At 46.7% G+C, this 13,075-nt stretch overlaps 1 protein-coding gene across 2 annotated transcripts in view; it reads left to right on the top strand.

Annotated features, from left to right (window-relative positions):
- Window positions 1-3,594: 3,594 nt before the first annotated feature.
- Window positions 3,595-13,075, top strand: part of CUNH12orf75 (chromosome unknown C12orf75 homolog) — a 43,621-nt gene continuing 34,140 nt past the window's right edge. For both annotated transcript variants that reach the window (XM_031350143.1, XM_031350144.1), the window contains exon 1: window positions 3,595-3,813. In XM_031350143.1, coding sequence (XP_031206003.1) covers window positions 3,768-3,813 — 46 coding nt within the window. In that variant the 5' untranslated portion in view covers window positions 3,595-3,767. The remainder of the gene's footprint in view (window positions 3,814-13,075) is intronic.

Below are 13,075 nucleotides of genomic sequence, written 5' to 3'. Positions count from 1 at the left end.
TTTTTTTTTTTTTTTTTTTTTTTTTAAGATTTGGTTTATAGTGTCTGAAATTGCCTCTTTCAGTTTGACTTTGTCTGTTCTTCCTAGATTTTTCCTCTATCTTGTTCCCAGCCATCTCTCATATATGTAGAGGAATGGCTGACCTGAAGGCAGAGCTGAACAGTGATTGTTAAATGAAGGAATCGTTTACACATGCTATAACTTTATCAGGTGGAGTATACGATATCCACCAGGGTCAGTTACCTCCAGCCAAGGAACACATCTGAGGTGGGGTAGGTTGGGTCTATGACTGCTCTCTCTCTCTCTCTCTCTCTCTCACACACACACACACACACACACACACACACACACACACACAAACACACACATACATACACATATCACACATATATATATATACACACACACAACTGCATGGAGAGCCACTAGCCACCCATAAGAGTGCGTGAGGAGAGGATTTCCATGATTTAGGTTCCTAGTAGGTCATTGTGCTGGGATTTAGGAAGCAGGATTATTTTTTTCTGGGTGGATATTGTCAGGAAGCTGGGACGATCCTATGAATGTTCTTTCTGAATACATCTTCTGCTCGGGTCAGACTAGAGCCAGAAGCAGACTCTCAGCAGTTGCTAAGGTGGCAGCAACCTCCCACATTGCCAGGCTAGGGCATGTTCTCTGCCTGTGCAGTGACAGAATGACTGTACTTGGACAAGATTACCAAGGGGTCTTGGTTTGTGTCTCTGTCTGCTGCTAGAGTGACCTGGGTGGTATTGCTGTGCAGTGCCACCATACCCAGCAGAAGCTGCCGCAGAGAGCTGGTGGTGTCGGGCCAGTTTCAGGATCTCATGGTGTACTTTCACCATTCTTATTGGTGTCTCAGGAGTGAAACACAGGGTCAGTAACAGAAATAAAGAACAGTGCAGGGTGTGCTAGCGCACACACTTAATCCCAGCACTCGGGAGGCAGAGTCAGGCAGATCTCTCTGTGGGTTGGAGTTGGCCTGGTCAGTGAATTCCAAGACAGCCAGGGGGATTACAGAGAGAGACCCTGACTCAAAAACAAATTATCTGTCTATCTATTTATCCATCCATCCATCTATCATTGATGTAGATACAGATATAGAGAATAGTATTTTTTTTTTTTGACTGATATAGCCTTCCAATATAGGATTTGTTTAGGGATGGCCACTGAACCAAGACAGCAGAGGCCAAGGTGGAAATCAGTATATTGTGTGGTTCAGTCTCCAGGTGGGAGTGTTCACTTGGTAGAGACTTGTTGGAGGGAGTGGGTCACTTGGTGTGGGCCCCGAGGTTGTCATACAACCCAGCCTTATTTCCTGTCTGCTCTTGGTCCCAGTGAGACCAGCCACCTGAGGCAGGAATTTAGTTCACAGTAGGCCAAAGGGAAAACAGCTCCTGGTGCAAACTCCAAGCTACTCACATATGTTACAGTGGGAATGGATGTTAAGTTCAAATAGAATGCTAGGTTTAAACACCGAAGCTAGGCTCACGGAGAATGAGAGACAAAGACATTTACAGCTGAGTACTTGATACCACTTAGACAAACCACGAGGACCAAGACCAGCATTGGTGAGATGCTGGATAGCTCCCACGAGACGCCCCCGCCCCCAATCTGGTAGACAATAGACACCTGAAACATTGTAGTCCAGACCCCAGACTATCCCTTAGACAAGAGACAGCTGAAACATTGTAGCCGCCTCCCGGTAGCTGTGTGGGCAGATGGAGCTTTGTATAACTGACAACATTTAGGATACTCACAGTGTGGGGGGGGGGGAACACCCAAAGCTTTACTTTCTCTTTTTACCAAATCTTTATGTTTTAGGAGTCCGCCTCATTTCCCCTTAATGTCTTACTGTTCTGTAAACCCCTTAATAAAATTTCTCATTTCACTCATACAAGTGTCTGCAACTTTAATCTTTATTGGCACAGGACAATGAACTTGGAGTCACTGCCTCTGGTCAATCTTTGATGATAGTTGTGTCCACTACCTTAGGACTCTGGGTCAAGCCCACCTAGTGGAGAAAGCTGTTGCTCAGGAGCTCTGTAGCAGCTTCCTGTGCTTTTATCACCTTCCCTTCCCCACCACAATGGACGGGACCCCCCCCCCCTCCAATATTCAGCCATAACAAACCCTTCCTTTCCTAAGTTACTTCTTGTTAAGTATTTTGTCACAACTAGAAAACAAAAAGGAGAAATATACAGCACTTCTAGATGTAAACTGAAAAGTGCCCTTATTTGGTCCAAGAATAAAAGCATCTCACCACAAGGTCAGATACCTACGTTTTCATGGGTTTCTAAGGAGGATGAGGTATCTCTTGTATCCAGTAGACCAGGTTTTGCCAGTCCTCATAGCTCAAAGGTCAAGTTCAGAAGTCTGCCTGAGCTTTTGTTCTATATTAGTGGTTCTTAACCTGTGGGGTGAGACCCTTTGGGGGATCAAATGACCCTTTCACTGGGGTTGCCTAAGACCACAGGAAGACACAGATATTTATATTATGATTCTTAAGAGTAGCAAAATTGCAGTTGTGAAGCAACAATGAAATAAATTTATTGTTGAGGGTCACTGCAATATGAGGGATTGTATTAAAGGGTAGGACACAATATTACAAAGGTTGAGAACCTTTCTTTTATATGCCTCCTCAACACACCTAGAGTGTTGAGTCTGTCTCTTAAGTCGTTCTTCCCTGTATAACTCCGTTTGTGTCCCTGTTTTAATGTAGCTAATTTGTTTATAATTTGTTGTCTGGGGACACAGTCTCCCTCATGTTTGCAACCCCAGAGCTTAGCAAAGAACTTGGCACAACCAGGGCTTCTCTATAAATAGCGAGTTTAAGATGGAGCTTTATTTCCTGGCTTGAGATCACCTCTCAATGAGTTTTATTGATTCTGCATTGTGAGCCAGGAGGACACTAGGGAACGGAGGGTCCTTGTCTTCAAGGAATTTGTATTCCTGTTCAAAAGCCCAAGACCTATAATAGCAGATGGTGTTGGCTGATGGCACAGGCGCTGGGCAGTTTGTCTCTGTATGGCTTCTAAAGTCCCACAGCGGTCAGAGGGCAGAGCAGGAGTTCTGGTCCCAGTCATGCGTGCCCAGCAGTTAGGCTGAAAAGGCCCATAGATCTGCCTTAGATCAGAAAGCTGGGTGAAACTCTAGTTACAGATCTGGGAGACATTGATTTTGAGGAGGAGCGCTAGGTCTAACCGACTTGGGTGAGAGCTGGGTTTTCTAGGTGATGGGGTTGTGAGGGATGGAGCTGTCTCCGCTTTCTTCGAAAGCATGAGAGGTTTTGTTTTCCTCTTCAGATCTGAACATCATTTAGTCTGTCGACCTTAGCCCTACCAGACGTTCACCCAGGATGCTCAGAGCAGGTGTTCCCTGTCACTTCCTCTCCTCTCCACATCCTGGGGACAGGGAGGGGACACGAAGAAAGAGAGCGAAGGTGAAAAGAAGGGAGGGCTAGCGGGTGAGCCCTGCTGCGGACCACGCCTTCGGCCATGACCCCCCCCCCCCCCCCCCCCAACCCTACTTTAAACTCCCGCCCCCTCTGAACCGCCACCAATGCTCGGCCCAGGAACGCGCAGGAGGCTGCGCATTGGTCGGCGCCGCGGTTACCGCGGTGACGGGTGGGTCTGTGGGGGTCCCCGCGCGGGGCGGGGCTAGGGCTGTCCCTGGTCCCGCGCACCGCCTCCGTCTGGGTCTCCGCCACTGGGACCTGAGGTCCAGAGCGCGGCTTCCCTGCGGGCGGCGCAATGGGTTGCGGGAACTCCACGGCCACCAGCGCGGCCGCGGGCCGAGGTAAGTGGGGCTGCGGGGCGTGGGTCCCTCGGGAGAGGCGGCGGCGGGGGGCACGCAGTTCCCTCGGCCCATCCTCAATTTCGAGCCTAGAGCTCGCCTGCTTCTGGAAAGACCGAGAGGAAGCCGGTGCCCCTGTGCGGGGGCGGTCACGCCCGGATTCAGCGGGGAGGACAGTCGCCTGGGTCCTGCAGTCAGTCTCTGCATCCTTCTGGGGAGAAGAATTTCCCAGACGTGTCTCTGGTCCCTCACATCCCCTTTCCATTGGCTTGCATCCAGGCCTCACCCCGGACCCCTTGGCTCCTAGTCCCAGCGCCTGGAAAAGTGCAGCTGAGCAAATCAGGACTTTTTCTGGGGGTGGGGCCGGGTGCCAGTGGGTTGGGGACAGCAGCCTGCAGGGCTCTAAAAAAACGCATCCGTGTGGGTCTGCTTACCCGCCCTGCTGCCCGCTAAGTTTTCACAGAGAAGCTGCGGTAGCTAGATACTCAGATTTGCGTGATGGAGCTCAGGACTGGCCTCTCTTTTGATAAATTTTCACTAAAAAATATTATCCAAACTTGTCTGTGCTCGACTTCATTTCGTTGATTGTCAGGACAGGACTTCTAGATTTCCCTGGCTAAGCCAGGCTTTGTATCAAGTAACTTACTGTAAGATTCAGCCCCTCTGATAAAACTAGCTGAGGCTGGGATTTGTCTGGGCCGTTCTCCACTGACTTATTTTTGCGTCTTTTTGGACGGGGTTCCCTAGCTTCTCTAGCTGAGTCCAGTCAGATGTCACAGCCCACTCTAACCAGTAAGCGCAAACAGTAGCCAAATACTGCAGTGTTTGCGGGGCTGATGTGGGTGTCCAGCTAACGACTTTTGAAACCTTGGGGTTGTCACCTCCCTTAGCCAAGACCTTAAGGCTTAGCAGTTATTTTTTTGATTGATTGAAGCACTCAGGTTTGAATTCAGAGTCTGATAGTTGCACATGCTGCGCAGGACTTTGACCATTGGGCTGTATTCCCGGTATTGCTTTTTATTTTGAGATAGGGTCTCATTAAATTGTTCAGGCATGCCCCGAACTCACTGTGCTGCTCGGGCTGGCCTTAAACTTGCTGCTCTCCTGGATCAGCCTCTTTCTGAGCTGGGACAAAAGGCCTGCAATACCAAGCCTGGCTGAACTTGTTTAACATTTACAGGATGGGAGCCATTGTGGAAATCTACCCAAATCTGGCCAAATTTGGTCTATCTTTTTTGGGGGTGGGGTGGGGTGGGGTGGTGGATGTGCAGTCAGTGTCATATTTATTGATTAAGTGTGTCTCAAGGGACCCAACTAAAACACCTGGGAGTCTAGGCCCAGGGAAATTATATCCATTCCAGGTGACCTTCGCTGTTTTGAATTTAGGTCTGTCTTTGGGATCTGCAGACAGTCACTGGGAAGCAAATTTTTTAGATTCGTATAGCCGTATAGCCGTATAGCCGTGAGTCAGCTAAGTTAGTATCCTATGCAAATGAGAGCAGGGGCAAGATTAAGCTGGGATGTGGCCCCATTTTATTGCAAATCATTGATTCCCACTTCATGGAAATGAGGAAAGTGTCAAAGCCTCAATTGTTTATGTCCAGCTCGCAGGCTCTGTGGCTCTGGGTAACCTATTGCATGTGTGCTTGGCTGAAGAAAAGAGTTGAGAATGTTAAAAAACAAAAACCGAAAGGAGGATCCAGAACAGATTTAGAAGTGGAGCAAATTTAGTGCATTTACATTCTTTAAGGGTCTATTTTTATTCCTGTGTATGTTCGTCTGTATGCTATGTGCATGTAGGTGCCAGAGAGGGCCACAAGAGGGCACCATATCCCCTGGTACTTGAGTTAGAAGCCATTGTGAGCCGCTGTGAATCAGACTTGTGGGATCAGCAAGCACAGCTAATGCTCCTATATGCTGAGTTCAGCCCTGCGCAGAGACATTTTATTAACAGACTGCTTGTCAGATTTGGGGTTAGAGGGAGAAGTATTGTTGTTAAGTGAAAATCGGAAGGATGATTAGTTTTGAAATGTTAATGTTCAAATTACATTTTAGTGGTGGGTGACCAAGCAGTCTAGAAATTGTATTTCAGGCTGGAGATGGAGCTTTAGTGGTACCAGCTTAGCACACACATGCCCATAGACTCTATCTTAGGGCCCCAATAAACTGGGCATGGTAGTGTGGGTCTGTAATGTCACTGTAAATATTTTCAGAGGGTTTCTACCCCACCTTAAATCAACTGCTTCCAAAATAAAAGACACAAAACCTTTGTATTTATAATAACCCTTGTTAGAGCTGGGCAGATAACAACTCTCTTTGCTAGTTTGTCTATTTCCTCGTCAGTAACCCCAAGATACCACTTGCCGTGTTCCACGTGGGCTGCTCCTACCCCAACAGGCTGGGCCTCATGGGCATGTGCTTATGATCTACTTACACCATGGCCCATGGCACTTTCTTCCTTGTCTTTCCTCACAGTGGTCTCTGACTCAGACTCCAAGCCCCGAAATCAAAGCCCCACCTACCTCTCTTCTGCCCAGCTACAGGCTGTAGGCATCTTTAGTCAACCAATAGTTTTAAATTAAGCAGCAAGGTTTGCCCAACAAAAGCTGATAGCCGTGAGAATTCACCCTTCCTGAGGCAACTGGACCCTGGGATACAGAATTTAGCATTACAAAACATAGCAACAGACCAAATTTCAACATTCTAGGCAGGGTGGTCAGAAGTTCGAGGCTATCTTCAGTAGTTCCTTACTTCATAGTGAGTTCAAGCCATCTTAAAATCAAGCAACCAAATAAAACAACAACGACAACAACAAAGTAACTATCTCCTACAGACAAAATCAATCAAACAAACAAACCTCCAATCAGGTTTCTTCTGCCAATCTTGGTAATCCTACACTCAGGACAGGTCAGGAGGTTCACTCCAAGTTCGTGGCCAGCCTGGTCTATATGGGGAGTTCCAGAACAGTTAGACTGTATCTTAAGGGGGGAAAAAGCATCCTATTTCTTGGGACCAAAAAAAAAAAAAATTCTCTTTACAAGCATTAGATTGACTCCCCCCCCCCTTTGATTAGAACTCTCATTGGGTAAAGGGAAATGCAGTTACACTAGAAAGGATCCCTCAGAGTGCCCATCCTTAACGATCCGCTTTTGTTTGTGAAGGACAAGCATGCAAGAGCACGGTGTTCTCTGGCTTGCTCTTTGCTAAAAATTACTTTATGTTCAGAGAGAGCAGGGCAGGGAGGAGTGCATCCTGTAAACCAGAAAGGAGAAGGCACTGTGAGGGGGTGTGTTGGCGGTGTCATCTCTAACCAGGCTCTGCCCTTGGCTTTGAGAAGTTCTTCTCAAATAGTCCACAGCTTGTGTGTCCAGCTGGGTGCCTTCGGGATTTGGTCATTGTTATTTTCTGTCCGTCAGCTGGTGGTAGGAATTTCGGTTTCTGAAAGGGAACTCATCAAGATGAGACCTGGAAGGGCCGGGAGGAATGTCCTACCATGGGGATGGCTGTTCCAGCTCTGAGCTGTGGTTTTGGTATCACAGTCACTAAGAACCAGGCTGCAGACCTGTCCCGAGCCTGGGAGATCCCGTGAATGGACGAGGCTGTCCTGGACCTCTAGGTATGAACAGAGCAGAGCTTTTAAAATGTCCCAGGAATCTTGCTTTCAATATTTCATACTTTTCAGTAGCCATACTGAAGAAACAAATGTAATTAAAAAGGCAAATGGAGATGAAGGAGGGAAAGTGACCTTGGACTGGAAGCTCAGGCTTTGATAACTGCTGTGTTGCTGTGGGTGGGCATTTCACTTTGCTTTTCTGAGCTCTGGTTCCTTTATCTATATTGTGGTAGGATAATTGGATGTACCCTGTTTCCTAGGGCCTGTGTGAAACCCCAGATTAAATAATGGAGCAAAACACTCTGTAAAATGAGATTACTGTATTTGCAGTAAGAAGTTATTAGTGCATTGAAAAGAAGGTAGCTTCTTTTCCAGGAATACTTTTCTATAAGAAAATGACAAATCTGCTTTTGTCTCAACAGGTCTGAAACTCTATCTATCTATCTATCTATCTATCTATCTATCTATCTATCTATCTATCTATCTAATGTATGTATGTATGTATGTATGTATGTATCTATCTATCTATCTGTCTGTCTATGTATCTATCTATCTATCTTTGTGACAGTCTCTTCATGTATCCTGGCTGACATGGAACTTGCTATGTAGACAGGGCTAGCCTCCAATGAAGCCCATTTTGTTCCCCACATGTCCAGGCAAATCCAGACACTTATTTCTCTTTTCTCCCAGCTACCTGGAGCACTGACTTTCTTGGCTGTAGCCGAGGGACCTTGGCTAATATGACAGATAGACATGTTGCATGGAGCTGAGAACATGTGAGTCTATATGCCACGTTAGCAGAGAAGCTGGGGTCTGTGGTCCCATGGCCATGAAGACCCCCTTCACTGCTTAGAATCCCTTATGCCCTTAACTTCAAGCCTACCATGGCCTACCCCGCTGTGCAAAGCACTGTCCCAGAGACTCTAGGACAAAGGAGGAGCTGCCAGCAAAAGATGATTGGAGATTGGAGTCCAGCTTTCTGGCTGTTGAGAAGCTAGATGTGGAAGACTTCATCTGTGAGAACAATTGTTTGGTACAGGAGAGCAGTGTATGGTAGAAAGCTCCAAGAACAGCTAAGTGACAGGGCTCATCCGAGGAGGTTTCCTGGAGGAGGAGTTGAGCCGTTGATGCTGATGGTGTTGTGAGACCCTTTTGAGTCTGGAAGAACTCCCCATTTTAAGGGTCTCATTCATTCTTTCTTTTTTCCTTCTAGTGCTGGCTGTCCGACTCAGGACTTTGTTCATTCGTTTGTACATGTTAGGCAGGCACTGTACCACAGCATCACAGAGCTATCTTCAGCCCATCCAATTCTTATCTATTTAATTTTGGGAACTCTTGATCCTCTTGCCTTTGTTTTCCATGTGCTGAATTCCAGAATGTTCTCATCGCTCTCAGGAACAGCTCACTCTAATATTTCCACAGGAGCACTTTCTCCCCACAGGAGTTTTGATCGTTCCTAGCTTAGAGCTACGGAGGACGGAACGGCTGCTCGTGGTTTCCATTTTGCGATGTTTTAGCATTTCTCCAGAGAAACAGCTGTGTAGAGTGCTCTGTTTGGATATTTATTCCCATACAGGGAACTTTGAGGTGCCCTTGCCCAAGCAGCCAGGAACTCATACTGAGTGTTGGTCTTCTAGCTGTTTCTTCGGGAGGCAAAAACCGAAGTCCAAGGGGTTATTACTCAGCCCTTTTAAAAATCCTGGGGAGGGCCAGGCAGAGTGGCACATTCCTCTAATCTCAGCACTCAGGAGGCAGGAGCAGGGGCAGGTAGAAGATCTCTGTGATTTTGAGGCTAGTCTGGGCTATAAAACAAGTTCTAGGCCAGTCCAGGATTTTATAGTGAAATCTTGTCTCCAAATAAATGAATAAATAATAAATAAATGATGAAAGGAACGCAGATCACACAAAGGGAAAGCTGGGGAAATGGCTCAGTTGATCAAGTGCTTGCCTTGCCTCAGAACCCACGTCAAGAAAGCTAAGGAGCGGTGACATTACATCCAGCGGTGGATGGAAACAGATGCAGAGACCCACAGCCAAGCATCAGGCAGAGCCTGGGGAGTTCTGTGGAAGAGTAAGGGATAGAATTGAACTATTGGGAAGGGTCAAGGACACCACAGGAAGACCCACATAGTCAACCCATGGGGGCTTGCAGAGATTGAACCACCAACCAATGAGCATGTGGGGACTGGGCCTAACCCCCCAAAATATTTCTAGCAGATGTGCAGCTTGGTCTTCATGTGAGTCTACTAACAATTGGGGGGGGGGGCTGTCTCTGACTCTGTTCCCTGCCACTGGATCCCTCCTCCTAGCTAGCCTGCCTGGTTGGGCCTCAGTGGGAGAGGATGTGCTTAGTCCTGCTAGGACTTGATGCTATAGGGTGGGGTGGTACCCAAACGGGGCTTTCTCTGAGAAGTGTGTGTGTGTGGGGGGAGGAGATTTGTAAGAGGGAGAACTGAGAGGAGAGGAAGGAGGGAGGCTGTGGTTGGTGATGTGAATAAAAAAAATAAGTTATGGAAAAAAGAAACCAAACAGATAAAAAAAAAAAGAATAGAAATATACAAAAATCCCAGCATGGGGGTGGGGGAAGGAGGAGACAGTAGGATCTCTAGGGCTTGCTGGCCCTCCAGTTTTCCATACTTGGTCTGTTCCAGGCTAGAGAGATCCTGTGACTAAAGATAGATGGCTCTTGAGGAACACCCATCTGAGGTTGACCTCTAACCTCATGTGTACACATATGCCTGTATTCACAGGAGGGTGGCCGCTCACATACACAGTCCATATAAATGTATACTATTAAGCAAGTCTTTGGAATGGAAGCCAGAAAAATCCCCTTTTAATGTAAGTCAGAAATTCTCTTTAAAGCTCTCCCAGGAAGGAATCTGGGGAGATGTCTCAGTGGATAGAGTGCTTGTAGGTAGACGTGTGAACTGGAACCCATGTAAAAGTGCTGGGTGGGTGTGGCGGCTGCCTGGCTGGGCATGGCAGCCACCTGTGACTCCATTGTTGTTTCTCTCATTCTCCACTTTATTTTTTAAGTCAAAGCTTTTCACTGAAAATGGGCTCACTATTTTGGCCAGGAAACCCCAGTGAGCCTTCTGTCTTTGCATAGAGTACGCCCTCACCCCCTGCTGGCCAATGGTGGGATTACAAGCAAGCTGGCTAGCCTCAATGAACATGGTGGAGAGAGAAAGGAAAAAACTTGATGTCAACCATGGGCTTCCACATGCCTGTGTATCCATGCACATATGAACATGCATACACACACGCCTACATGTGCACACACACATACATGAAAAAATGTCCCAACATTCCTAGATATCTTCAATATCCTGCTTCACTGTGAAATAATTGTTTACCTCCTGGGCAGTTATTTTAGAAGCATTTGGCATGTGACATTTGCATAAGTCGGTTGTAATTTTTACCAGAGATAGCTCATGGGCAACCATCTGGCCTTGATTTTATGGGCAGTTTATTGTTAAGATGCTTCTGATTTTTAGGTAACAGTGGTCAGGAGGGGAGGGGCTTAGCAATTGCCTTATTTATCAGTGTACCTGGGGAGTTAATGTAATGCTTCGGGGCCCAATTATCTAGATTAGTCATTGCTTTGTCCTCAGTTAGCTAAGTAATTGTATTCCCTTTACTGTAACCACAAAGGTCCAGCCTTTCCTGGTGTCTGCAGATGGCTTGATGGTGTGGAAGTGAGGCTGCAGTGAGGTGCTTAGCATTAACCTATGCCTGGAGGGAAATCATAGGAGACGTTGATGCTGTCATCAGAGTGTTCGAGTACAGCTTGCCTTGCTCTCTCCTCCTGCCCTAGTGCTAGGAAGGCCATAGGGCCTTCCTTCTGCTCTTATAAGCAGAGTTCTGCCTTCTTTCTGAAGCACATTTTGCTGGAGAGCTGATGTCTTGTCTTGCCTTTTCTTTTCTTCCTTCCTTCCTTCTTCCTTCCTTCCTTTATTTTTTTATTTTTATTTTTATTTATTTATTTATTTATTTTGAGACAAGGTCCTGGCTGTCCTGGCCTTGATTTGTAGATCAGCCTGGCCTTGAACTCATATAGATCTGCCTGCCTCTGCCTCCTAAGTGCTAGAATTAAGGGCTTGGACCACCATGCCCAGCCTTTTTTGTCATTTTTTAAATCTTGTGTTTCCCTTCCCCATGGAACATCCTACTGAGACCCCCTTATATTTTCTTCATAGCAGTATCCTTGACCTCTAGACCAGTTTCCAAATTTAAACAATTATATTTCAATCGATCAGTCAGTCAATCATGTGTGCGTGCATGAGTGCATGTATGAGTGGGTGAGTGTATGAGTGTGCGTGTGAGTGTATGTGAGAGCATGGGTGTGTGTGTGAGTGTGTATGTGTGCATGTATGAGTGTGTGCGTATATGTGTGAATGTGTGTATATGTGTGTATGCATATGCGTGAGTGTGTGTGTGTGTGTGTGTGTGTGTATGAGTGTGTATGTATACAGGCATGGTGGCCAGATGTTGGGGCTCTTCCTTTATTGATTTTTATGAGAATAAAAATCAATACTCTTACTTTTTATGACAGACTCTTACTGAACCTGGCGCTCAGGTTTGAACTAGACTGGCTTCTTAGCACCTCCTGGCTCTGCTCCCTAACAAATACTGGGGTTGCAGGCATGAGCCGCCGTGTCTGGCTTTCACTTGCGTCCTGGGATCCAAATCTAGGTTCCTGGGCTTATACAGCGTTCTTCCTAGACCCTCAATCTCAAAACTTTTAATGGGATTTTTTTAGCTTTCTAAAAATACTTATTTGAGTAAATATGTTTGAGAAACAAATTAGAAGGAAAATTAAGTTTTAAATTGTGTGAGCACACAGTGCCTGAAGAAGTAATTGAGAAAATAAACTGAAACTGTGAACAGTTAGGAAAGCTTGCTCGAAAGAAGTGGGACCTGACTGGGTTGGAAGAATGTGTAAAACATGAATAACTAGGATATGGAAGGGCAGATGTTGCCTCTTGACTTGTTTAGGGTGTAGAGGGTCCAGAAATCAAACCCAGGGCTTCTTGAATGCTAAGCAAGCGTTTTCCTGCTGAGTCCCACTTTCAGCTGGAGGGCACCTCTAGCATCCTATGGTCTCCTGAAGACAGAAGTGGCCTGGGGACATGTATAGGTAGTGAGAAGCCTAGCTTAGCTGGTTCCCTTGTATTCTGAGATGGGACAGAAATAGGAGGGGTTGGGGTGGTGAGGGGATGGAGAGGCAGCTTAGCACAGAGAATGTGAGGTTTGGAGCCCAAAGGAGCCCTGCCTTTCTGTCTGTTGTGACCTTGGTCAACCTGCTTAACCTGTCTGTGATGTAGTTTGCTTGCCTCTAACCCTGAGAAATAATAACCAGATCTTTGTAAGAGTAAAGGAGTTAATGTTTCTACCCTGTTGAAAAGAGTGGCTTCCCTGCTGGAAGCGCTGGGAGTATTTGCACTGTTAGTGTCCCGCAGGGAAAGGCATGAGCCACAGAATGTGTGCACTTACTGAAGGGTCAAGATTCCAAGATGTTGGAATGGAGCTTTTGAAGTGCCAGAGTGCCAAGGCCAAGGCCTGGGCATGGAGGTCCTGAAGTCGGCAGGCATGGAGACTGGCTGAGGAGAGGTGCAGGGGGAATGGAGGAGGGATGCAGGGGGAATAGAG

Source organism: Mastomys coucha, unplaced genomic scaffold, assembly GCF_008632895.1.
Source record: "Mastomys coucha isolate ucsf_1 unplaced genomic scaffold, UCSF_Mcou_1 pScaffold4, whole genome shotgun sequence".
Classification (NCBI taxonomy): domain Eukaryota; kingdom Metazoa; phylum Chordata; class Mammalia; order Rodentia; family Muridae; genus Mastomys; species Mastomys coucha.
Note: the sequence above shows the minus strand (reverse complement) of the source record. Positions and strands in the feature narration are given on the sequence as shown.